Source organism: Aspergillus aculeatus (assembly GCF_001890905.1).
Source record: "Aspergillus aculeatus ATCC 16872 unplaced genomic scaffold ASPACscaffold_1, whole genome shotgun sequence".
NCBI classification, from domain to species: Eukaryota; Fungi; Ascomycota; class Eurotiomycetes; order Eurotiales; family Aspergillaceae; genus Aspergillus; species Aspergillus aculeatus.
In genome coordinates this window covers 2,368,603-2,394,263 of record NW_017962976.1, presented here as the reverse complement: position 1 = coordinate 2,394,263, position 25,661 = coordinate 2,368,603, and the positions used below count along the sequence as shown (strand labels likewise).

Here is a 25,661-nt window from a genome sequence, read left to right as displayed (position 1 = left end):
GGCGATCCTACATTGTTCGCGGTCCCTCGCTTTTTGTTTTTGTCTTTGAATCTTCTTCATGCATTGCCGTCTAGTCCGAGCCCGAGGGTGGTTGGCCACTGGATGGCCACCCCTCATCAATCCAATATCAGTTGGAACATAGCTATAAAATATACATTGAGCAAGCGAAGAAATTTCCCATGCAGGCGACTCTTACACAGTAGTTACACAGTCAGTCACCCATAGGGAAGTGGGGACTGGAATATCTTTGACACGTATAAAGCGGCTCACTTTGTAAGCAGAGAAAGGCCAGGTGATCAAAAAGAGAATTAGGTATCAATTACAATTCACAATTCACGCCGAGAGACTCCACCTGCACACCATGCATCGTCACTCATCACGCCGGGAGGGGGGTAGGGGGGTAAGGGGGATGGGGGTGAGCTTAGGGGTAGAGAATATCTTATGGCTGTCAAATATGAGAAAGGGATATACAATATGTGGTGGAAGGTGCAAGAGATCAGTTGGGCGGATAGTGGCTGAATAAAGACGGGATTAAGGGGGTGGGTTGAAGGTTCAGTACGCATCTGCACTGTATCGGCAGGAAACGTTTCGAGGGAAGGGTAATGATGATGAAGGAGATACTAGTGAGAAGAGCAGAGGGAAAAAAAGGATGGGGGATGGGGGCTGCGGCGATTGTTGCGCGATGGCGAGCTAGGTGCTAAGAATATTAGAAGTACAGATATGTGCACTGCTGGGAATTATGTTCATAAGGAAATAAGTGAAAGGTGGGAGCAAGGCTAGTTCTTCCCCATTGCGATGCTATAGTTCCACGAGGGATCATGGTGCATTGTCGGCCCGGATGCATACTCGGGGTCCAGCCAAGGCGATGGGGATGCCGTCCTGGAACTGATATACCGGTCATGTTGTTCGGGGTCGGTGTCGCTGCCGGCGGTGACATGACTATCTGTCAGGTAGCAGTCGGGGAGGCTGGAGCTGGACGCGGAGGCGGAGGCGGCTGAGGAGGGCTGATAGCTCTTGAGACTCACGGGTCCGCCGGAGTTGCTCGTGGTCGTGGTGGGGGAGTACTCCGTGCTTGCCGTCGAGCTGATCAAGGAGGACGGCGACCGCGGTGCTGCCGGTCCAGTGCGCGGAACAATTAGATTATTCGAGGATAGGTCGGCGTTCTGGTTGGTGCCGACGCGCAGGGCGTTCTTCGATCGTGGAGCGTGGTGTTGCAGTTTAGAGGTACAGTGTATCGGAGCGGCGTCCAACTTCTGGATCGCGCGCGCGAATAGCTGTTCGACCTGAAACGCGGAGGGACGTTCGGCTGGGTCTCTGCTCAGCATGACTCGGACGACATCGAGCATTGGCCGAACGGCCTGGAAGATGGGGTCTTTGTGTTTCTTGGCGTCGTTGTCCAGGAGCGTGATCCAAGAGCATACCTGGCCGGCGTTCCGGTCCAGGTGAAAGGAGCAATCGGCGACGCCGCCCCCGCGGCCGGCAGTCCGATTCTTGGCTCCCCGGTGATGAGCAAAGGCGGAGAGCTTGCGTTTGCAGAGAACGGTAAAGATGTCTAGTATCACAGCACCGAGGGAGAAGATATCGGAGGATTCCGGGTCCGTCTGGCGCGTCTGCCAGGTCTGGACTATGGCAGCGTTCGTGCCTATAATTGGATAGCCGATCGGGTGATATATAGCGGAAGAGGCGGAAGAGGATCCCGAGGAGTTGGAAGAGGTGATGGAAGGTGTATAGAACATGGGCCGTTTGATGGATCCGATGGCGCGTTTGCGGACACTTCCAGTACTGGACCCGGAAGAGGATGACTGGGTGAAGGAGACTCGCGAGGAAGAAGACCCTTGCCGGCCAATGCGTATGGCAGTACCCTGCGAGGTGACCGATTCTGCACGTGGACTGTCCGTCTCGTGCTCAGACGGCAGAGAGCTGCGGAGGCGAGACAAGCTCAGGAAAGACGGGCGTGTGGTTGACGAGGCCGACTGCTTCCGAGCCGAACGGCTCCCAGATGGAAGATTGACCAACGGTCTCGTTATGTCGGTGTTCTGAACACTGACCGAGCGCACCCAGCGCTCTGGGGAGCCATACTGATACGACTCGACGTCATCCAGCTTGGCCGGCGACAGCAAGGTGTCGAGCGCCTCGAATTGACCTAGATAGACTCGGAATTCAGCATCGACCAGGATGTTCGACGGACGGATGACGCTATGTGCATGGCTATGCGCATGCAGCCAAGACAGTCCATCGGCCAAGCAATGCGGCCAATTGACCAATATCTCCCGCCGCTTGCTTTTCGGAAGCCGTTTGAATGGTTGAGGCACGTCAGTGAGGAACGACATCAAGGTGCGTTCGTATACTCCAGAGAAGAGGATGCAGACCGTGTTGTCCACGAAGTAGGATGCATAGATGGAATAAACGTGGTCATGGGCCAACCTCCTCAAAGAGCGGATCTCCTCCAATACCTCATCCTCTTCAAAAAAGTGCGGTGCTCCGCCGACAGTGACTTGCGTTCGCAGGAGTATACGGCACGCCGCGCCGGCTAGAACCACCTTCTCGACACCCTCCCTTACCAGTGATGTTCCCGTACGGAGGAGTTCCACCGGAACGCCCTCGTTTTGAGTGTACTTCACATGGTCACCTGCAGCAATTCCGCGCACGATGAACCGCCATTGCGCCAGGAAGAACCTGTGTTCGAGGTCGGGGTTTGGGCCGTCCGCGAAGAGAGGCAGATGCTTAACACTGGAGGCCGAGAATGGTAAATCCGAGTCATCCAGAGACTCGTCTATTAACGCGAAGATCCGATCGGGGATGTCGATGTCGACAAGAATGAGAAAGAGCCTGCCAGCCTTGGCGATGATCCAGTCGAGATAGGATTCGCTCGTCAGGCCCTCTCCCCAAGGCAGCGGGGCCACTAGACGGTGCAGGACATTCGAAGGCAGCTGGCCGAAGACATATTCGGGGCAGAGGGTCGCTTTCACCCGATCCTCGGGCCACCACAGTGAGGTGACGGGGGCTGACATTTCGGACTCATGGCGATCCGGCTCGTCGTGGGAGGACGAAGCTTCCCCACAGGCGGGGGCGGACATCTAATATAACCACTTGGAGCAGAGGAGGAGAAAAGGGGAGCGTGATAAGGATACTATTTCCGGCGACACTCATGTAGGACGAACATGTCTCAATGCAGATATCTGTAAGTGGTTGCCATGAAGGCGTTTGGGCAATGAACAAACCAGGAAAATGAAGATCAATGGAGAGAGAGAGAGAAAAGCAAGACGAAGGAATTTGATCAAGAGGCGTGCAACGACAAGCCCAAAAGGGTTGAAAGATAAAATAAAAATAAAAATAAATTGGCATTGAAAATGCTAATAAACATCAAACTTAATAGGCTTAGATATCGGGGGATATAGTCGGCGGAGGACGGATGGGTAACCTACTGGTGGACACGAGGCTTATCAACCAGCAAGGGGGACTCCCCACGCCATTATTGGAAGGCTCCAATCAATAGTCATAATGATCATAGGAGGTCGAAGAACGAAAGAGGAGTAGGAAGAGGGGAGTCCTCACTCTCATCCATTCACTCAGTGTTCACGGGGGAAGCGAACCGGGGCTCTTGCTGCACTGTAACCTAGATGCTGGGGATCATGATCCCATGTGACTGGCACTGGGGTTGGTCTATGCTCTAAGCCGCTATGACCACCAGAGCAATGAGAAACAAGCACTGTAGTCAGTAGTGTAGAAGGACGATGGCTGACCAAGGCACTAGAAGGGCCACCCCAGTGACTGCAGGAAGCGCTCGAGCTTGCGAGGTGGCAGGGATCACCATAACAGTGCGGCAACGGTTCATACTCGGTACAAAGAACCTTGGTCGTTCGTTGTACGGAGTATCCGTCTATGAGTGGGGAAAGGATGCGAGGCTCAGAAAGGAGGGATACAAGGACAGAGTTTGGCCGCGAGTCAAGTCACGGAACCGGGCCGGTATGACGATATACTTCGGCTCACTACGTGAGTGCGTGAATTTTAGCATGGCAAAGCATGGCAAAGCATGACTATTGTTCTCTCTCATCGGGTGGGCTTACTTGTCTCGTCCGTATCTCCGATGGCGATGCCGATAAGGCAAACGACATGGGGACGGGGGAAGTAGGAGGAGAATGGATAAGGAGAAGCCGGAGAAGACCTTCCAGAATCAATGGATAACCAGCGCTAGTCCCAACACGGTCACCTTTCCATGATCCAAATGATTCAAATGATTGACGACTTTGACTACCAGCTGCCTCACTGCTGACTACATTCATATATACCTACAGTACATGTCGATTCGACCAGTAACAATTCCATTCTGATGTATCATCCCCGTCATTCGTCTGTCAATCCCTCTGCAACACAAATCCCCCGAAAAGAGGAAGCCAGCAAGGGTTGCGCGTCTGTCTATCGATCGCTAGGCTTGCTCCCTATGCCGGAACAAGAAACGTGGCGTGGCGCAAAGGATCCAGAAAAGGCTCTCAGATGGGCGTCTGTAGAGAGTCGGTAATTCCTGCTGGAACACCCACTTGTGATTTACATACAGCGTGAAGGATGGATGTGGCAGAAGCGTGGCAGACACTACAGCCTCTGATAAAGGTAACCACCAGGTCCCGAGGGACCAACAAGCGCCACAATACTCAAAAAGTGGTCCATTTGAGACAAAAGAAAAAGGAAATATATGACAATTGAACACATTGAAGAGAAGACTACGGTGTACTTCAAACATGCAAAGCTCAACAATCACCAAACTTTCCGCTATCCAGGGAATTCTTATCAGCACCGCCCATTCGTCACTGCATCCGAGAGACGAATGCTTATCAGCTCTGCCGTCATGCCTCTGACAGTCGACTTTATTCATGAAAATGCGCCTATTTAGTCAGAATGAAACCATGATAAGCCCTGCCTGCTTTGGGTTCTTACCCCTTCAGCCATCACGGACAGGGGGGTGGAAGTAGGCAAGATAGTAGTCTAGCTGACTTCTGCGCTCCGGGATTTGATAGATCCATGAAGCTCTACAATTGAGATGTACAGTACAGTAGATGTCCCTCCCGAAACAAATATCAAACCACCACTATGCACAGTTCACAACATCAACGTCTCAGGTGAAAGTGGGTGTGTGGTCCCTGCGCGAAGATCCAGTGTCTGGAGAAGATTAGGACTTTGTTCCACCTTATCTCCATGCTCTATGGAGCACAACGGGTCTATTGACTAGTGCGTTAGGTGGCTCTACAAAAGTACTGTAGATACCATACCCTCCATTCGGTATGCTGCTACCGGTTAGCACTAGTCAAGTCGATTGACTATTCGTTGATTACCTAGCCTGGTTCTTCATTTCCAACTTTTTTTTTTAACGGAGTACGGAGTACTATGTGCAGTATAAGTCACCAAGTCCCTTATCTTCAATGCGATCGGTCCTCGCCGGTCCGCCGGGGCAGCTCCGCCCTCAAAATCCCGGGCACTTTCAGTCAGGGATTGTCTGGAATCAAGCAAGCCATTGGAGGTGCGATCCTCTGTGTTTTGTCCCTGCAGACTGGAAATCAAACCCAAGACAACCATGGGGAGGATTGATCGGATGCGGGCCCAGAACGAATCTCTAGTCGACCGAAACAATCTTCCCCTTCTCTTTAGATTTCTTGATAAGTTATGTGTTCACTCACAATTACCCATTTCGCTGAGAAAGCAAACTTTCTGTCGCGATACTGTACATACTCCGTGTTCAAACTACTCCGGCTCCGGGATTGGAAACCCATGCTCTGAAGGCGCGCGGTTGGTGGCAGCCACGCGATCTGTCTCTCTGCGGTTTGCTTTTCTGAACAAACAATGGAAAAATTATTATCGAAAGATCTCGGACAAAATGTACCTCCGTACAGTAGTACTACTACTTCTGACAGATAGAGACCAAAATCGATCGGAGTTTGACAAATGATGCAGTGCAACCTGAGATCGTCTCTTTCCTTCATGCGACGACAAGAAATGCAGAATGCACAGAGAAAAGAAAAAGATACAGTGGGGTACGTAGTACATCCATGATAGGCACAACGGAGTGCTCGAAGTATAGTATGCAAAGAAATTCTCGCATGTGCTTTTTGCTCCTTCTCTCTCCCCGTTCCTATTCACTGTCCCAGACAGAAAATAGTGTCAGACGATCGCAGGTCGTCTGATGATTCCCCTTCCTCCACTGGAGGCGCGGGTCGAGAATACAAATCGTATGTGCAGGGCGTAGTCTGACTGCTTCACCATCCGCAGACTAAAAACCCCCCAAAAGAAGAAAAGAAAAGTCAAATCAAAGAGAGAGGAAGAAGGAAGGAGAAAGAATCGACACTGATGTCTCTCCAAGCTAGTCAAATCATGCATCGACGTGAAAATCCCGACACTTTCCATCACCGCCGCCGTCCCCCTTTTCATCCAGGAAAGGAGGGATCGAACCTGCAGGGCTGATCGCAATTATATTAGGAACGGAGCGTTCGTCACATGTCCGTAAGATTTTGAAGCCTTGTGTTTTTTTTTCTTTTCTATTTTCTGATCGGCTTCTAGAATTTTAGTCTGTCAAACCAGACCTGTCAGAAATGGATCATCGTTTCATGTTTGTTTGGGAGGGAGGAGGGGAGCGCACGCGCCAGCCCCAGCTATGATGGAAACTCACCTCTTTTGTGTGTTTTCCTGTTCATTGTTCAGGAAGACAGCGTCGAGGGCTTATGATCCCATCCGCCGAATGCCGCGTCGCAATTTACTGTTCGCTCGATGCGTCGAAGCCATCCGTTGCGGTGGCTGTGGATGCGGCTGGGTGGGATGTTGCGACGGTTCCTCATGGGACCGTCGACGATTCCACGATTTGCGAAAATGCTGCTGTTCCTCGTCCTGCTGCTTTGCGCGGTGATGGAGAAACTCTTCGTGGGCCTCTTTTTCCTCGTGCAGAGCCTTGATCTGATTACTGGTTAGTTTGTATTTCAGGTACCAACCTTGAAGAAAATTATTTTTCCAGCGCTTGGCTCGGTATAGATGGGAGAAATGGGAATTGGGCAAGAACGAGCACAGGATTAATCAGTTGGAAGAAACGCACCTGAGTCAGCCATAACTCCTGCTCCGAACTCCAGGCCTTCTGGCACCGAGCCAACTCATGTTCGGCAATCGCCAATTCTCGTTCCTGTCTCATCGTCCACCGACATCGCTCGCCAACGAGACTGGCCCAGCTCACGACGCGCACGACTCCATACTGGCGTCTGTGAGGGTTGCGGATGCTGTTACTACTGCTGCTGCTGCTGCTGCTGCTGCTGCTGCCGCTGCTGTCGCTACTGTTCCGGCTACTGCTTCCGCCGCATCTGCTGCCGTCGGATTCGCTCACCGCCATGTGCACAGCTGCAGCGACAAACTCTTCATCGTCATCTGGACCCTGCACGGCACCGCCCCAGCGGATCTCCTGATGATGATGCTGTCCGTGGTAGTCGATGGCCTTCCCCTTCCACACCGCTGCCGCCGCCGGAGACCGCTGGTCCGGGCGTTTGGTGAAAAGGGACAGGCCCAGGACGTATTTGACAGGGTTGCTGACCCCCATCTTGTGGACTATATAAGAACAGCCCACGAAGAAGATGACCTGAAGGAAGAAGAGGAGAGGGACAAAGAGCAGTGGAGCAGAGGGGAGGAGGGTGATGACGTTCCCTGTCTGGGGGCGTGCGTCTCGTGTGCGTCTCGTTTGTCGGGCCACGGTGAACTGTTGTATTCGCTTGGCCAGGGTCCTGCTGGGAGAGCAAGAGAGAGAGGGAACGGGAAAACAAAACCTAATGAGCCTGAGGTACTTCTGCAAGGAACCCTCGTGCCCGGGTTCAGATGTCTCGCGTGTGACTTGGGTCTTGCCCTGTGTCTGCACCGAGATATGAATCACTTCCTCTTCCATTCTCTCCCTCGTATGGAAACCCCTTTTCTTATATATCAGATTCAACGTCCACCCACGGCTTGCTCGAATATCAGGATTACCCGACTGAACGGGACATCATTTTGCAGCATCTCAACAGATTCAACGCGAAAGGACCCGCAATTTTCTCAATTAGGCGCCATAAGAGAGACATACACGCACAACCCCCATTTCAGGCTTTGAGATAGAGGAAAGTGAATGGGGCTAGAACTCGTGTGTCTCGTCTCTTTGTGTGTGCTTGGCTGGCACCCATCATTATGCCTGCAGAAGCGCAGTCGAAACTACAATAACTGCATCCAATCACAGACCAAGTGGGACTGGTCAGGCATGTCATCGACCCTACGAATCCTTGTGTCACCTCAGTGACTGCATCTTGGGGAGCAAGGAAACGTGGCACATGGTCCGGCCTTGGGTGGTACACACACTGACTCCATCGGGGAACAGCATGGAATTGCTCAGAAGAAAGGAAGGTAACCGTTGCAGGGCAAACAATCGACTCGGCAGAATCACCCTCCGCACGAGAAGAATTTGTCAAATGTACGTACGGAGTACATACTTGGGCTTTTCCCTCCTATACATGGTAGTCGCAAGGTAAGTCGACAAACAGAACAAGGTCTTCGACCCAGATTGTAAGACACGCTGCAACGCGAAAAGTCAAATCCCATACACCAATGATGTCACAGTAATTCAACCCAAATTGTAATAAGAGGCAAGAATTCTCTGGCAGCTGACTCGTCCTCCGCCAATTCCATAAGCCCAACCTAAGAAAAAAGAACCCAAACAAGCAAAGGGGGTATAGTACATGTACAAAAGTACGTGCTATACAAGAACAGCGCCAAAAGAAAAGTCAATGATGGAAAAGTCAGCGTGCCAGCTCAATGCGAACCCAAGAAGATCCGGTCGCGGCTTTGCCACTCCGTAACGACCCGATAATATGCAACAAGAATAGAAGTCAGTGCAGCGTACAGTAGTCAATGTGCCAGCGGAGTCTTGAGTTCCATAAAATCTGTGCATCGGGGTTTGCACGTCAGTGACCAGCAGCCTGCAACTCTGGGCCTTTATCTGCGCCACGTCTCATAGACTGTGTCCCTGCTTTGAGAGTTGCCTATCCCCGGATGATCCCTGTAGCGCATAGGTCGCCGTTCCTTTCTGATCTGTTCGCCTATGATAATGCTGATCAATCTTCTATGCAAGTCGGCCTCTGTCCAAGTAATCTGTCCTGTACCGCCGGCCCTGATGTCGTCACGAGAGACTTGCTGTGCGAACCTGTCGATGATCGCAAACTGATCCTCCGTGACTGGGACTCCAAAGACCCCGTCTGAAGTCCAGATCCAATCTCCAATAATGTCGGTCCGACCAGGAGCCGGATAATAAGGGAAGCGCTCAGGGTGTTTCTTAGACAAGCGATAGAGGTTATGCAACAAACGGTAATGATCATTGGAAAAGTGCCCGGAGTAACGAGTTGCTTGCCGCTTGTGCCTCATCTCCCTCACTTCCTCGTAAAAAGGGTCCCGCGCATCGTCCAGTGATCCATAAGATCTGCGATCCGGAGAGGTTTGTTGCTCATCTCCTGGCTCTGCAAAGTGAGATGATGGTCCTGGGACGCCCTCCAAGCGTTTCGACTCAAACTCATCACGAGCGCGTCTTGATTTTGTCGTGGTTACTGCTTCCTCCTCGTATACAACTGGGTTTTCCTCCCTTGGGGAAGCTGGCCGGAAAGACTTGGGCGCTTTGAGCCATCCAGGTGTCAGGCTAGTGATTTTTTGAAACCAGGATGATGCTTGGTTGTCCGGGCTGGCTCGTCGTGGAGGATCGGGGGTGTTGTCAGTTGCAGCTTGAAAGTATTGTCCCTCGGCTGCAGCGGCATCGGCAAGACTTTCAACATCGTCTCTCATGTTTTCTCGTCCACTATTCTGCCTGGCCATCTCCAACCTAGTGGTGGGATCTATCTGAAACGTCCCTTCTTCCAAGTCACTGTGCGAGCTCAGCTCTATCGAGTGTTCTGACAGCCGATCATGTTCAGACGCATGTTCGTGAACACCTTGCCTGTGAGATGCTTGGTTTGATGGCGAACCACCTTCAGACTGTGATTGGCTCGCATCACTCGAAGGACTACCTTCTCCATAGTAGTAACGGCGACGCTTCGGGGTAGGATCTCCTCGATACAAATTTGTGAGGTCAACATTTTCCTCGCGCAACTGCTTGACCCGCGAACGACCGAGAAATGGCACTGTGTCCTGCTCCTTGGTCCAGTGAGCCGGAGAGTATAGTCGCCCCGTCTGACTGCGGGCCGGGGTCCAGCCAGTTTTCCATGGGCTCGACTCATCCTGCCTAGGGTGCAGGTCATTTTTATCATTGTCAAGCATAGACAAGCGATGTGATTGGTTGCCTTGTTCCATTGCTTCCTGCTGCCAGATGTCTTCATAACCCTCGTCGTCATCTTCCTCGTTCGCTTGCTCTGCCTCTACGTACCCATCCTGGCTGGGTGCCTCTTCGGGTTCATTATCGAAGCCGTCATCCTCGTTCCACTCTTCGTCTTGTTCGGCTGCAAGGTCTGATTGGTCACTCCTGTCGCTGTCGATGACAATGACTTGACTAGAATTCGCCATCTGAATTTCCCGACTGATGGCCTCCCTCTCACGTTGCCACTCCTCCATCCGTCGCCTCATGACGGAGCCGGGAGTATCAAAATCTGCCGCACTCAGCGCCGGCTGAGGTGACTTTGAAAAACTGGCTTCTCTGCTCTGTAATACAGTTCTGGCATTGGTCTTGGCGTCTGCGACCAGCGACTGTTGGTATGTTTCTAGTTCCACTTGTCTCTGCTTCGCAAGTTGCTGTCCGAAGGCCAAGCCTGCCTGCAGAACTTGTTGGGACTGGGGGTTCAGATCCTGGAAAAGAAGTTGCAGGCGTTGTCGGTTTGCGGTTAGAGCGGAGTCAGAATACTGTAAGGTTCGCTGCTTCCCCTCCTTCAGTTCTGTAAGAGGACCTTGTAAAGCAATACCGGCGCGTATAATGCGGACGAGTCTGAGTAATGGCCTCTGGCCTTCTTGGACAGGACGCAATGTCGGAACGGCAGAGGAAGGGCGGATGCTTCTTGTGGAGGCTGATCTACCATCTGATGCGTGTTGCATTGAGGTATTAGATTCGACGGAGTGAGCGATGCGCGTGCGATGGTGGTCTTCTACCTGTTGCTCCAGTGTTGGCTCTATCTCTGCGTGAGAGACGGGCTTACTGCCGCCATGAGTTTCAGGGTCGAGTGATGTTCTCTGCCTGAGGACGCCGTTCGATTCTCGCTTCAGGAACGGCTTGAGAGCATTCTTGGCGATCTTCGAATTGCTATCGCCACCGAGGCCATGTTGCTTGGCTGATGGAAGAGTATCCAGGGAGACCATACTGAATCCTTCACTTTCCATAATCGAGTCGAACTCTTTATGCTCGTCCGTCGGATCGTTCCTGCCGTATGATGTACGGGTACGGCGATTGCCGCTAGGTGCAGCTGTTCGTTGGGACTGCGCCACTGTTTCCTCTCCCGCGACCGGCGAAGATGTCGTTGGGGTAGGGTATAGGCGCGGCGGTCTGGGTGTATGACCGGCATGCAACGTGCTTTTAGACGAGCTGGACTGCAATTCCCGTACGGGAGACGGCATCTTAGATGGGGTGGAGTTCAAGTTGTATTCTTCGTTGTCTAGATGATCAACTTGTGGGGTATCGTATGTGGGCTCAAATGTCGCCCGTGGAGTAGTGCTATCGTGATTGACCACCGCAGACTGCTCCGGTGAGAGTTCATCGTCGAATATATCGACCCTCTCTTCGTCCTGGGGGGATCCACCATCGTCCTCATCCGACCCTGCGTCCCCAGCAAGGTTCAGAGGACTCCATCGCGATCGAGACTCAGCGGTCGGAGTATCCATGTCTAGTGTTCCTATATCCCGCTCGCGTCGCGTGACCGCATCCTCCTTCAGCGGGGTCTTTTTCGGTCGACCGCGTTTTCGCTTCTGCGCAGACCCGGGCGGACCTGGGGTATGACCGGGGCTGCCTGCGGCTGGTATCGCATCGAGTAGTAGTGTATCGGACTTCCTTGGACGGCCTCTACGCCTCCGTGGTGTCTGCTCGGACTCATCCTTGAGTGGTATTTTTGTGACCATGGTCGATGGTCTCAGACGTTTTGGCGTGGGACTTCCGTGATCGTTGTTGTTCTCTTGGTCTTGCGTCGCTTCCAAAGTCACGCGAATCCTCCACGGACTGACATTCCCGTCGGACTGGAGTTTATCGGGAGATGAAGCTTTCTGTTTTCTATTCGGTTTGAGGTTGGGCGAAGCGGGAAGAACGACATCGTTGAACTCGAAAGAATGGGCGCCAGGTGTGAGGTTGAGCCGCGACCGCTTCTGCCGTTTCGTCGTTCGCGGACTCTGGAGGAGGTTGAAGTCAGCTGGCGACATGAAGCTCTGACGACCAGTGAACGGTTTGAAGGGCGAGGAGATTAGATAATCACTATCGCCAGATGGCCCAAGAATGTCGGGAGAGGAGGAACTCGAGGTGCGAGAGGACATATCGGGTTATGAACGCAGCTCGCAGACCATGGGAGGGGCGACTCTCGAGTCCGCCCGTCGCGTCTCATTGAAAGAGAGGATACACCACCGTCGGGCGCTATCTGGCGGTCGACATTTCGTGGGGAAATTCAACAAATAAGAAGCCAAAGGCGTTTTCTCACAGTCCAGAGTAGACTCAATTGTAGATCTAAGGGCAGGGTAAGGGGGGAATTTGCGTGCTTATCCACGCATAACATAAACAAGTCTCCCGATCAGGCAGGGCGGACTTTTGGAGGCCTGAGGAACTAGGCACTAGGTAAGCGGGCGGTAGGTTGTTCCTTTCCATTCTGATGCCTCAGGCTACCAATAGCTTCCCATGCATACGCCTCGACGGATAGCTCACCACCTACCTATATTATAACCAGATCCTTTATTCGACTTGCTGGAAGAGAGACCACTCGCTTACAGGCTAGCTCAAGCCTCATGCAACATCACGCCATGGTTTAACCGGTATACTGGTACTCGAGTACTACACTATTCACTGACCAGTGCCCAGCTCGGCAATCGGCACTGCACCGAAGCTTGTCAACGTAAATCCGCAACAACATGGGTCAGAGAGCGTAGAGTACCCGGGTAGACCAGAGTAGAGTACCTTACGGGGAGCAGACATGTGGCATAGGTAGTAACGTTAACTACAGAGGAGGTGTATGTAAGCATCGCAAGCTTAGATGATCGACGGGACGCTTGCCATTTCCCCGCAAACCAATTCCCCCACCGGAATATGCCCGAACCGGACTAGTGCCTTCCACCACTAAGTGGCACTAACTCACCCCGTGGCTTGGACCCCCTTTTCTGTCCCTTAGGCTGATTTGCTCCATTCCCGTGGCTTCATCCTACACTACTAGACTAACTACCGTGACTGTCACGATCCCTGCTCTCTACTCTACCAATTCCTACCTTTCTCCTTCCGGTCTGATCTCATCATCGCTTGCATCTTCCTCTCCCGCCTCCCCCTCACTTTGCATCCCGGGCTTTCGCGTCATCTCTAGATCTGGAGCTAAGGTGGTCAGACGCGGACCAACTTTTCCCGTCACCCTTGCTCCCAATCCCCCAATCCCCCAACCCCCCGGGCAACAGAGCTTTGGCTTTTCGAGGTGTAGCTTGATTAGCTCTCCACATACTTGGCATCTGTTCCCCTGACAGGTTGACTTTTACACCGTCCCCAATCTGCGGGTAAGATGACGATGCCTCCCCCCCCGTCGGACAATTGACGACATGGGCTAACCATGAGCACCAGTAGCGGCATTCCTACCCCAGTTCCTGCGTGCTGCTGCCACCCCCGCCCCCTCCGCCGGCGGTCAGGCGCGCCATCATGAGGTAGAAGAGCCCTAATGTGGAGTAGTTAAATAGAACGATGGGACCTTCCTCCACAACCCGCCAGGGAATTCCCCAGCTGCTCGGTTGTTTCCGTTCCACCCTCTGCCCTGCCCGTATCACTCCCCGGATTTTGTTCCTGTACTGCTGCCTGTGCCTTGCGGTCACCACTCTACTCGGAATCAGAATGCATCTCAAGAGCTACCTTTCCACCGCCCTCTATGGGCTGCCTGTACTGTCCCAGGCTGCAGTGGCAGTGACGACAACAGACCCATTCAAGGCCTACACCATCAGTGCAAAGAACATCAGTGCAACTCTGATCCCTTACGGTGCACGCTTGACATCGCTCAAAGTCCCAGACCGCAATGGGAATTTCCAGGATGTGGTTGTAGGCTACGATGATCCAAAGCGGTACCTTCAAGACACGGAGACCAACCGCACTTTCTTTGGGGCCGTTGTCGGCCGATATGCCAACCGCATCAAGAACGGCACGTTCTCAATTGGCACCGAGGAATATCATATTCCTGAGAACGAGAATGGCGGCAAAGACACCCTCCACGGAGGTCCACTGGGTTATGATGGCCGCAACTGGACCGTCACCGCGTACTCCAACTCGTCCATCACCTTCACTCTGGTTGACCGTGCCTTTGAGGATTTTCCGGGCGATGTGATCACCCATGCCACGTTCAGTGTCCAGACCGAGGCCACCAACGAGAATCCAGAGGGCTTGCCCCAATTGACCACCAAACTGGTCGCTCTGGCTCTGACGGAAACCACCCCTATCATGCTTGCCAACCACATCTACTGGAATCTGAATGCGTTCAAAAATGAGACCATCCTCGACGACACCTGGCTCCAACTGCCTCTCTCCAAGCGCCTGATCGGCACCGACGGGATCCTGATTCCTGACGGCAGCATCCTCGACGTCAACACCGCCTACAATGGCTCTGCGGACTTCACTGCAGGCAAACTGGTCGGTCAGGACATCGACGAGGCCGTTCACCTCTGCGGCTCCAACTGCACCGGGTACGACAACTGCTTCATTGTCGACCGTCCTACGCAGTACACCGCCCCCAATTCCATCGTACCCATCGTGCGCCTGAACTCCAGCACCACCGGCATCAGCCTGGAGGTCGCCACCAACCAGCAAGCCCTGCAGATCTACTCCTGCAACGGCCAGAACGGCACTATTCCCATCAAGGACTCCCAGATCAAGCTCAACAAGGAAGAGGGCATCGACGGCGCCGAGTACGTCAACAAGTACGGCTGTCTGGTGATCGAGACGGAGGGCTGGATCGACGGCATCAACAACCCGGAGTGGGGCCAGCTGTCGGATCAGATCTACTCGCCTGAGACCGGCCCGGCCGTCAACTATGCCACCTACCGATTCGGCACCGTCTAGGCTGCTGCTGCTGCTGCTGCGGGGCTGGCGAAAACAAGTTTTGCTTGATTGCTTGAATATTCTTCTTTTTTAGCGACGCCAAAAAGAACAATGTTTTCTCGAGGCATCTTTCTATGACACTTGGTCTTACCTCCTTGGCTCTTGAAACTATCCTTTTTGATGTAGAATCTCTGCAACCATGTACATAAAATGATCTTAGGGACCTCCAACTTAGGTCTAACTAGTCACCGTAGGTTGCAACACTCATCCTTAAGCCCTCTAGCTCATCGACCTCATCGTCCCACTCAAAAGAGGATAAACCCCCTACTTATTCATAGATTAAAGGAAACGCTCAAGTCTAATCAACGGAGTACACAGCACTGTAGAAGGAAATGGGTATACAAACAACGCAGTCAGTGCTAAGAAATTTAATGCAAACGAGGACCGACTGTAACCGATGAAGTCTACTGCCCCCATCCCGCCAGCGTCCAACTCGACCGATCCCCGCCGCCTCCGGCCCTCAACCCCGACCGCCGATCGGGGACGTGGTGCCCGTGGGTCTCGAAGTCGCGAGTTGCCCCCGCAAGACCATGCTGAAGGTACTTCTCGCGCTCGATCTCCACCAGACCCCGGATCTTGAGGCTGGTGGTCAAGCTCGCCCCGGCCCAGGGGCCCAGCGATTCGACCTCGCGCAGCACCCCCTGTACGGACGGCGGGAGCGCGTCGCGGTCGCGGTCGCGGTTGTTCCGCCGGATTTTCTGCTCGATGGGGTCTTCGAGGTTCTCTTCGTCCGAGGTTTTGGGGGGGCCTTCGGGGATTTGCTGCTGCTGCTGCTGCTGCTGCTGTTGTTGCTTGGGGGTCTCTGTGGCTGAGTCTGGCTTTGGTTCTGGTTGGTGGGTTGGTGGTTCGGGAGACTTCGTCTCCGTGGGTGTATCGTTCGACGGGACAGGGTGGTGTTCCTCGCTGGGGTCCGTTGTCAGAGGAGGTGCTGGATTTTGAGGGGAGGCTTGAACTTGAGATGAAGGGGTGATTCGGGGGTTAGCAAGCTTGCGTCGTTGTTGTTCAATGACTTTACCGCGGACGGGCGACCAGCCGTGTTCGGCGACAAGGGCTGCAACGTCCGCCAGGATTCGTTGGCGGATGCCGGGGATGTTGGCGCCGCCGCCGGTGAAGATGATGCGTGACATGCAGGTGCCGCGGGCGTCGGGCGGCAGGGCAAGTAGGGCATTATAGATCAGGAGCGGGAGAGGCTTTTCTTCGTCGTCGAGCTCGCAGTCTGCTGTACCAGCAGCAAAGAGGACGCTTTCGACGGGTTCGCTGAACGTGGAGAAGGGGAGGTTGATGTAGGTAGATCCTGGGTTCGAGGGGGACGGGATCTCCACTGTCCGTTGCAAGAGGGAAGAGAGTGGGGGATGTTGTGTGGTGGGCTCGGTTTCGCTGTCGTTGGGTTGTGGTTGCTGCTGCTGCTGCTGCTGCAAATCTGCTGATGAGGGACTCTCCCGGGGCCTGCACCATAGAAATCTGCTGGCGACCTCTTCGCAGAACTCGAAGCGGACCGATATTCCACTGTCGCCCGGTGCTGATTGCGAGACAACACCTCGCCGCGCCGTTGGGATACTTGTGAGCATTCGACCCGTCTCTTGCAGCAGGGCTTTCATAGCCCGTGTGCTCCGCTTGATGGCGATCTCGCGATACTCATACACCCCCGTGACCACCGTCTCCGCCCAGCCGATATCCACCACCAGGGCGGAGCGCACCCCGGCCGCTGTCGCCGCCATCGTAGCACTAGTCAACAACGTGATGCTCGGGAACCGCCACCGACTGAAAAGCGTCGACAGCATGGCCGACAGCAACGGGTGCGGCATGATGGCGGGGAGCACCAGCACCAGTCGCGACGTGCCCGCGTCCGTCAACAGGTATTTGTTGTAGGTCTCTCGGAACACCCGCTCGATCTTGTCCTCCACAAGGCCCAGGTCGGCCCCCCGAAGGTCCATCTTCCAGAGCTCGTAGGCGCTCGCCCAGTCTTCTGGGTTGACAAGCGGGCGCGACTGTGCCGGGTCGGTATCTGGGTTGTTCGTCTTCAACCAGCCGCGGTAGTCGCCCACGCGGCGGCATTCTTCGGGGCCGCAGCCTACCACACACATTGGGACGCTTTCACCCTCAAAGCCAGCCCGGAGCCAGCGGGCGCCAAGCTCAAAAATGATGGCATCTTCTTCGCCGCGGAAGGAAGTGCTCGATGTGGTGCTGGCGAAGGAGGAGTTGTTGGATCGCAGGTGATGTTGCGGGGTGTGGGGGGAGGACGGAGTCCCGCGCAGACTGCTCATGGAAAAGGGACGCTTGTTGTCATCATATCCAGAACTGGTGATTGATGAGCTAGCCATGGTTTAGGTGGTCTTTGAGCCTCCTTAGAGGGGAATCCGGGCGTCGTTCGTTAATGTCGTTCTTGTTGTACTGGCTTCTTTCCTCAAATTAACAGCGCGGGGAAGGTTTGGAGGTCCGAGGGTCACACGCAGCGATCATGCTTCCCTTTGCGGCGAGACTTTCAACTTGGAAGACCTTTTGGCAGTCAGCCAGCCGTGAATCAATCCCTTGGGCCAATTGAGCAAATTGGCCGACTTAAATGCGACAGGGAAAGCAGCGAGGCGATTGATTGAGCGGGCAGCAACACAGCGCATGAATCTCCAAAGGCGGGCGGATCTACATCGGGCCGCGCCAATCGCCCAGTTGTCGGTCGCCGTCAAAACAACAACACATCTCCGTTCGGTCGGCCTCTCTTCTCTCTTACCCTTTTCCAATTTACTGTTCTTTCAGGGTGGCTCTCTGGAGTGCCGCCTGTGGTAGGTTGGGCTATCCTTTTGGTCGCACACAGCTCTGGAATCGAGAGCGCAGTCGGAATGGGGATCCCAGGGTGAGTGAAACCAGAAAACCCCCCCCCCCCGTCTTTTCTCCGTGCTGCCGATTCCCCTCGAGGAAGGACAAACAAATCCATCTCCGTTTTCCCCGTCTGCACGTGAGCGCACGAGAGAAATAGACATGTCAACCACCAACTCCTCCCAGTCCCTCTTTGCTAATTTTAAGCAACACTAAAGCCTTATCCAAGCGATTGGTACTGGAGAGCGAATTTCTTTGTCCAGGTTGGCGATAGGACATTTGGAACGCAATGCAAGACCCATTCGTGTCGCAGTGGACATCTCCATCTGGCTCTTCCAGGTGCAAGCCGGTCGGGGCGGCCGAAACCCCGAATTGCGCACTTTATTCTACCGGCTGCTGAAAATCCTGGCACTGCCCATCCATCCGCTCTTTGTATATGATGGACAGCATAAGCCACCTTTCAAACGAGGTCGCGCGGTGGCCGCGCGCAGTTACGGGAGTGCGCCGATCATTCGGCTGTCGAAGATCATGGTGGATTTGTTCCGGTTTCCACGCCACGATGCGCCCGGAGAGGCTGAAGCTGAGTGCGCGAGGCTGCAAAAAGTCGGAGTGGTTGATGCCGTTATGAGCAACGACGTTGATGCTCTGATGTTTGGTTCAACGTTTACAGTAATGAATTTCTCGAAAGAGAGCGGTACGGGTAATGCGGCGGCGACCCATGTCACATGCTATCGCATGGACAGCGCTGCGTACCCTTCTAATATGTTGATCAACTCGCCTTCGAATGCGATGCTGGATCGTGCAGGCATGATCTTGTTTGCGATGCTAAGCGGTGGTGATTACCTTCCCTCTGGTGTTCCGAAATGTGGCAGCAAACTGGCCGGCGAAATTGCCAGAGCGGGCTTCGGAGAAGATTTGTTGGAGATCATCGATTCCAATGGTCCCGACATGGAGGAGCGGCTGAGCGAGTGGAGAGAAAGACTTCAATATGAGCTCGAGGAGAACGAAAGCGGCTACTTCCAGACCAAGCACAAGGTTGTCCGAGTGCCGGAGACATTCCCGGACAAAACTGTTTTATCATATTATGCCAAGCCCGTGGTGTCGACAAAGAGTGAGATCGATGTTTTACGGCACCGCTTGAGGAATGCATGGGACCAAGAGATTGACGCGGTGCAGCTGAGAAGGTTCACCGCTGACACCTTCGACTGGAAGTATCGTTCCGGTGCGAGAAAGGTGACCAAACTACTGGCCGAACCTCTAGTTTGCTACAGACTCCGCCTTGGAAAACAGGCCTCGGCCTTCTCCGCAAACCAGCCGAGACTGTCTACCAGCGAAGTGCCGATGCTGCAAAAAATCAACAAGAGCCGAGAAACCTATAGCACAGATGGTATGACCGAATATCAGGTTGACATAGTTCCCGTCGACGTCGTTGGCTTGGACATCATGGCCGAAGAACCAAACCCTCCCTTGCCTTCGCCGGGAACCACTGCGTCAGCCGACGAAGACGAAGAGGAGCTTGAGAACACCGCGGATCCTGCTCCCCAGACAACAATCAAAAGGCGTGTCACAAAACGGTACGACCCTTACAGCACCGATAAGATCTGGATCTCCAAGACCTTGGCAACGATAGGGATTCCAGACGTTGTGGAAAAGTGGAAGAAGGCAGAAGCGGAGAAAGCGGAGAAAGCCAACGCACCGAAGAAGGCCACACGTAAGACGGGCCCGCGGAAGAAAGTCATCGACCCGGGTATGAAGCAGGGAAGCATCTTGAAATACGGATTTTTGACAAAGGAGCGCTCGGAGATTGGAAGCGACAAGCGCCTACAACTCGCGAAGATTACAGATGATTCCGGTCTTTAGATTCATCGTTGCGAAAGGACACTAACAATCATCTCCTCACATGATCAGTCGCAGAACTGGTCTTTTCCGCTGTGCTCGACACTGTGATCTACGCAAGGATATTGAAGAATCGATTGCCTATACTACCAAGTCGTGCAGCAACTTGCGCCGTGGCTAGAGCTACAAATGAGTGTTCCGCCGCTTGTTTTCCCATTCAGGAAACAACACCTTGTGCCGGTACCGCTTAAAGCCAGCGCTCCAGCTCTTTGCAATCTTCGCTGAGGATCCCTTTGTCTAACTGGATTTGGATGATATACCGTACTGCGGCTGGGCAGACGGGAGGATTCCCATATACATGGACTCTCTCAGGAGTATATATCAGGACTAAACCCTTCGATAGTCTTGTCCTATGGGACAATACAAGACAACAATATTGGGCCACTACTCAACTTTCCTTGCTCTGGCTATCTTGGTCAGCAAACACGTCTAGATTGTCTCACTCGACTTCCTGAAAATGGAAAGACAATCAGGCCGCCTGCAAGAGGCTTCACCAGACGATGTGACCGGCTAAGTCCCGGTTCCAAACTCCAGTTCTCATACCGTCCCCATCCCGATGAGAGCGACGTGTCGCATCAAAATCACCTAGAAGAGACGGTCAACAAATGTAATGCGGGTTACTCAAGACAGCGACTGTCACAGCCTAGGGTACAAGGTGCGTCATTATATAGTCAAGATAAACAACTGATATTCTAGACATAATCAAATGACTATACAAACCAAGATCTAATAGATGTCTGTGGCTGGGAAAGATTCTGCCCTAGAAAGAGATTCAGCCGGATATTAACTGTATACGTTCGACCTCATCAAAACAATCTAAGCTGTGCCTTTCTTGTCTGTACGCATCGTCTCTTGAAAGGAGCGAATCACCTGGGTTCTCTGAAACCCCCGCCCTCTTCCTTCTTAAGGCAGGTAGGTACCTTTCTCAGCCTTTACGAACATATAATGTAAATGAGGGACGTGCGAATTCTACCAATGACAGCTTCATGGACAAGGATATCCTTCTGATTGATAGTACTCCTCCGGCTCCATTGCTCGAGGGTTGTGTGTACAGTATAGGTATAGTGCATCGAGATATATTTTGGAAACAAACAGAACAAACAGGGACATACCAGGCGCGCCATCGGCGCCGCGGGGAGGAGACCAATCCCGGCCGAGCCCTAACTGAGCAGGATGAGGCGGTGGTTCGCTTCGAAGATACTGAAAAATGAAGACACTTCGTAGCCAGAACGAGACATTTAAGAAACCCACTGGTATGGATCATTCGGGTGATTCATGTATGCTCCTCAGGAACTATTCACAACTTGCTAGGTTTTTTTTCCAGCAATGGACCGACTAAGTTCATCAATTCAATGGCGTCGCCTGTAATGGTCAGGATCAACAAGTTGTTTATTTTCATGTCTCCTTAGATAGAGGATACATATCATGTACACACAGTGTAGGATACATAACGGTAGGACGTAGTATTATACACAGTAGAAACGCCACATGTCCCGTCCCCCCTACTGCAGATCAAACCTGCCGAATCAGCTTCAATTGTATAGACTTATATTCATTTCCCGTGGCACCTACCAATTTCGTATGGTCCTTCGCTCGGTCCGAGAAGCTTCTCTTTCTGTATTGCAGCTCAATGGGTGACCTGGCCTCTGAGACAAACCAGGTTGCGCCGCGCCGCAACTTCATTGTCGGTACCGCTTAGATCGATGACTGGGATGGGCTTGGTAACGGTTGGATTTCGATCGGGGCAGTAGCTGTAAAAGTCACTGTTGGTGCAGGCAGATCCCTAGTCGGCGTAGCGTGGTACCTGCGGTAATCATTGCGGGGGCATTCGCAACCGTAGTGGCATACCGCTGACCACCTCGTTCTTCCGCGTGTCCGATATCAAATCCGCCGTGGTTCCCTTTGGCCAAATCAGTTGGGGATGGTCGTCTGTATGAGGACCATGGATCGGTTTTTGACGTGGTAATGGCAGTTTCGAACCGAACCACAGTTAGATACCCCGGGATATTTCCCACTGAGTGACGAGCTAATGCATCGGTTGTGTTGGGTGAAGGTGGATTCGCCTGTCGATGGTGCAGGACTACTGTCCGTAGCATTCTCGAGGATGCCATAGTGAAGCAATTCGATGCTGTGTGCATTATGCAGAGTAAGACTGCAGCTTGTGAAGACGACATACTAGTCCTACTATACTGCAGGGCAGGCACGGCCAATATTCCCGGTACACCCACTAAATTCTCTTCGCTGCGGCTGGTTCCTCCGGCAGCTCACTAGGAACCGTGGCTGCCTCATGAGACCCGGAGTCGACAGGCATGGCCCCGACCTCCCAAGGAGAGGCCGCTCCGGGCTAGTTGAGGCCTCCGAGGCAGCCCTTGGATCCTAGAAGATCTGTGCTGATCGTCTGGCCGGGGGCGCTTTGTATGTTTGGGAGTGACTCACTCTCTGTAGATTTGGCCCATCCTATCCTCAAATACCTTGAGTCTATCGCTGTCCGATACATTGTGCGCGAGACGTTTGGGAGGATTCTCGGTCTCTTGTCATGGTGACACACAACGCTCTATAAACATCGCTATGACATGTAGATCGTACGTCAGGAGCTCCATACTGCACAGCGTGCGCATCTCGAGCCATTTGAGATTGGCCCATACCTTGACGAATGCTCTTGAGAAGATGGCGGCGTCCGGGACGTGTCGAGCATTGCCAGTGCGACCTCTTGCGAGTGCTTCAGGTGAGGGACTGTCAACGGCTCTAGTCAAATTAGGACTGCTGTAGCTAGACGATACAGTGGCAATCAGAAAAGCTCAAATCCTGCCGCGAATGAATGCAACATCACGCTGCTTACGGGCAAGTGACTCTGATCCTGCGTGGCAAAACAATGTCGTGGAAGGAGTTTCACAGCCAGGTAGACCCATGTCTCGCAGAGTTTCACTTCATAAGGTGGCCAGTCATCGACACGATGGTCTTCATCCCATCAATTTTGTATGACAGGCCCACGGTTCCATTTTCCATTTCTTCTCATTATGGTTGCATGAGACGTTTGGAAGGACCGCTGATGTCGCGCAGGCAACAATTCAAGATGGGGGACACTTCCTTCTTTGCGATACGTTCCTTCTTTGCAACCCTCTTTCGCGCGACACGATACCATCCCTATCTATTGCGGACTAGTCAGAACCACGGACGCATCACATGAAGACAAAGGTGTACTTACCAGTTGTTCTGGTCCTTCAATCATCCGCGGATGACATTTGCGCAAGCAGCATCCGGAGACTTGGAACGATTCCTTTGATTAAGCTGGTCGCGCTACCTCATCGCCATCCATTACCATTCAATAATGAACATCACGCCGCATTATGATGTGGCTCGCTCGCGGTGTGGTTTGGGACGCCCATTCTCTCTCCCCATGCTTTGTGTCTCCGCTTCTGCGGATGAAATTTTGGAGGAGCTTGATGATTTGGTGCGATTCCAGGACTAAATGTCCACGAGCCCTAGCTAGCATACAACTTTGGGCAAGGCATACCTCAAACGACAAAGATGTACGTGGCTGGGCTTAGTCGCTCGGAGCTTTTGTAGGAACCGTCTGCTAGGGCCTGCAGATGCTAGTCGGTCTTGTACAATAGGTAGATATAAAGCACAGTATTCTGTTGATAGCTGAGTACCATGAAAGGAGCCTTCGCGAGATCAGGAAGCCTGTCATATGAGAATGGATCCAGGATATCAAACATTGTGGGTAGCTTTTGTAAAATGATAAGAGGATGGAAGATTGTTTGTGGAAAGGAAAGAGAGGAATAGGGAGACGGCGGTTCTTTATATGTGTATAGAAAATATTCACCTTCCTCGATGAATGAGGATGCAAGTTTACCAATTGAACGTACATCAATGTGGAATGAATTGTTACAAAGGAAAATTGACCTGAAAGCCAGAGTACGATTGAATGTGCTAGGTAGGCGAGATATGGCAGCACCAGGAACGCATCGCAAGATACCGTAGCATGTTATTCTAGTAGACAGGTATTCACATTGGCAACAACAGCCTGGGTGAATGGAAAGCATGCATCCAGTAGCCAGGCTGATCCTATTAGGCGGAGCATCAAGCATACAGAAGAGATATTTGAGTGAATTAGTAAGAAGGGGTTGGTATCAATTGCAAGCGCCCAGGTATCACGAACTCGGAGATCTATCTAGATCCATTTATCACAAAGCAGTCCATCCCATGTATGTCAGGAAGTGATCCCCGGCCGCAAGTGTCCTTTGACCAGTTATCACTAGAGTGAATGAGAACAATGATAATAATGGCAATAGAAGAGTGGGTAGGATAATCGGCGAGGCGTGGAGGAGAGAGAAGCAAGTAAAGATGAACAAATAGCTGCGCGGCATCATATTAACAAAGAAACGAGAGGTCGTCAGGCGGGATTTGTCCTCTAGCAAATATAGTAAGGGGAATATGGAACAGGAAAGGGATAATACGGCCAACGCCGAAAGGAATTAGGGATTTGGAGTCTAATTGTCTCAGCCGAAGACCTTGAGGAAGCCCCACAAACCGACACCGCTAAGAACAGGGATTGTCAGATTATCGTCCCAGCCGAACAAGTCAATGAACTCGCTACCGGCAGCCACCAAGCCGGAAACAACGCTCATGACTCCAAGGGCCAGAGGACCCGACAGGACAGCGCTGGAAGTGTCCGCAGTCCAGCCGAGGAGATTCTTGACTGAGGCAGGAATCAGGTTGAGGCGTCCGGTAAACATGAAAGAGCCTTCAGGATCGTTGGGGAAAGTCCCGATGTAAGGGACGAAGAACCCCCAGAAAGCGGCAGCAGTGATGACCCCAACCAGCCAGGCGCTCAAGGTACCCGCCAAGCTCTTGCCTTTGCGGAGCTGAGGGGTGTGTCGGCCATAGAGACGACCGAAGGTGGAAGCAGCAGTGTCACACCAACTAAGTAGCAGCACGCTCATGACACCGACATCCTTGGGAAGGAAGCGCAAGACAGCATATGCGCCCAACAGATACCAGATGACGCCATTGTAACCGGAAACTTCTGTCTCGCGCATCAACGCTCCCACACAGCGGATATATAGCTTATTGACTGTCTCTGAACGATGGCGAATGATGTCGACAGAAGCGATGGGGACCAAAGCGCCAAAGAGCCACGGGGTTATTTCGAGCGGTTGAATACCTCGTGTGTACAAATGTAGTGTGAGGAAGCCGATGGAGACGTGTAAGAGCTTGCGCGGAATTTCATGTCGGTGGATGAAGCTGCGATAACGGCTATGGAGAGGAATGAGACCAAGAGGAGAAGGGGATCGCGAAATGCTCTCCCAAGCGCCACTGGGCCTGAGTAATGGCGACAGGTACCCATTGTTCGATGCGGTATGACCGTTCGTTGTTGGTGATTTGGCTTTCCCAGTCGGAAGTTTAGGGTTGGACTTGCGTTTGCGTTTTCGCGCTGATTCTGGGCTGGGAGGACTCCGAGAACGAGCCCGTGAGCGCTTGAGAGTCGCATCCGCGTCGCTGTTGGTCTCCTCCGCCACTTCACCAAGTCGTTGTCGACGCGCAGCCGAGCGCGTGGTGGGTCCGAAGTAGTCTCGCGAGCTCGAGCTCGGGTCTGAGGGGGTGGGAGAGGGCGAGATCACACGAGGAGTCTCGGGAATGGCATCATGGTTTGTAGACATCTCTACCGCGGGTATGACGAAATGTG

At 52.9% G+C, this 25,661-nt stretch overlaps 7 protein-coding genes across 7 annotated transcripts; 2 read left to right on the top strand and 5 right to left on the bottom strand.

The window, feature by feature from the left end:
• Positions 1-554: 554 nt before the first annotated feature.
• ASPACDRAFT_74522 (protein kinase domain-containing protein) lies at positions 555-3,173 on the bottom strand. The gene has a single exon (XM_020204238.1). The coding sequence runs from the start codon at positions 3,075-3,077 to the stop codon at positions 777-779; it is 2,301 nt and encodes a 766-aa protein (XP_020061331.1). The 5' UTR covers positions 3,078-3,173; the 3' UTR covers positions 555-776.
• A 3,532-nt stretch (positions 3,174-6,705) lies between these two features.
• On the bottom strand, positions 6,706-7,564 carry ASPACDRAFT_38555 (uncharacterized protein; the record flags this gene model as incomplete). The annotated part of the gene is made up of 2 exons (XM_020200461.1): positions 6,706-6,936; positions 7,073-7,564. 2 exons carry the CDS (start codon positions 7,562-7,564, stop codon positions 6,706-6,708), a joined length of 723 nt encoding a protein of 240 aa, XP_020061330.1.
• Positions 7,565-8,985: 1,421 nt separating this feature from the next.
• On the bottom strand, positions 8,986-12,453 carry ASPACDRAFT_717 (putative AT DNA binding protein; the record flags this gene model as incomplete). The annotated part of the gene is made up of 1 exon (XM_020204078.1): positions 8,986-12,453. A coding segment is annotated over one exon (3,468 nt), but the record flags the coding sequence as incomplete, so codon positions are not given.
• A 1,448-nt stretch (positions 12,454-13,901) lies between these two features.
• Positions 13,902-15,482, top strand: ASPACDRAFT_74519 (aldose epimerase family protein). The gene has a single exon (XM_020204237.1). The coding sequence runs from the start codon at positions 14,012-14,014 to the stop codon at positions 15,224-15,226; it is 1,215 nt and encodes a 404-aa protein (XP_020061328.1). The 5' UTR covers positions 13,902-14,011; the 3' UTR covers positions 15,227-15,482.
• A 187-nt stretch (positions 15,483-15,669) lies between these two features.
• On the bottom strand, positions 15,670-17,586 carry ASPACDRAFT_1861933 (putative actin-related protein RO7; the record flags this gene model as incomplete). The annotated part of the gene is made up of 2 exons (XM_020197790.1): positions 15,670-16,065; positions 16,219-17,586. The coding sequence occupies 2 exons, from the start codon at positions 17,584-17,586 to the stop codon at positions 15,670-15,672; spliced, it is 1,764 nt and encodes a 587-aa protein (XP_020061327.1).
• A 513-nt stretch (positions 17,587-18,099) lies between these two features.
• ASPACDRAFT_38551 (crossover junction endodeoxyribonuclease) lies at positions 18,100-19,936 on the top strand (the record flags this gene model as incomplete). The annotated part of the gene is made up of 2 exons (XM_020200460.1): positions 18,100-18,113; positions 18,295-19,936. 2 exons carry the CDS (start codon positions 18,100-18,102, stop codon positions 19,934-19,936), a joined length of 1,656 nt encoding a protein of 551 aa, XP_020061326.1.
• A 4,538-nt stretch (positions 19,937-24,474) lies between these two features.
• On the bottom strand, positions 24,475-25,635 carry ASPACDRAFT_56392 (diacylglycerol/polyprenol kinase family protein; the record flags this gene model as incomplete). The annotated part of the gene is made up of 1 exon (XM_020203125.1): positions 24,475-25,635. The coding sequence occupies one exon, from the start codon at positions 25,633-25,635 to the stop codon at positions 24,475-24,477; it is 1,161 nt and encodes a 386-aa protein (XP_020061325.1).
• Positions 25,636-25,661: the final 26 nt, after the last annotated feature.

Bases quoted from the DNA above. Each gene is read 5' to 3' on its own strand.
- ASPACDRAFT_74522 (XM_020204238.1), bottom strand. From the start codon at position 3,077: ATGTCCGCCCCCGCCTGTGGGGAAGCTTCGTCCTCCCACGACGAGCCG.
- ASPACDRAFT_74519 (XM_020204237.1), top strand. From the start codon at position 14,012: ATGCATCTCAAGAGCTACCTTTCCACCGCCCTCTATGGGCTGCCTGTA.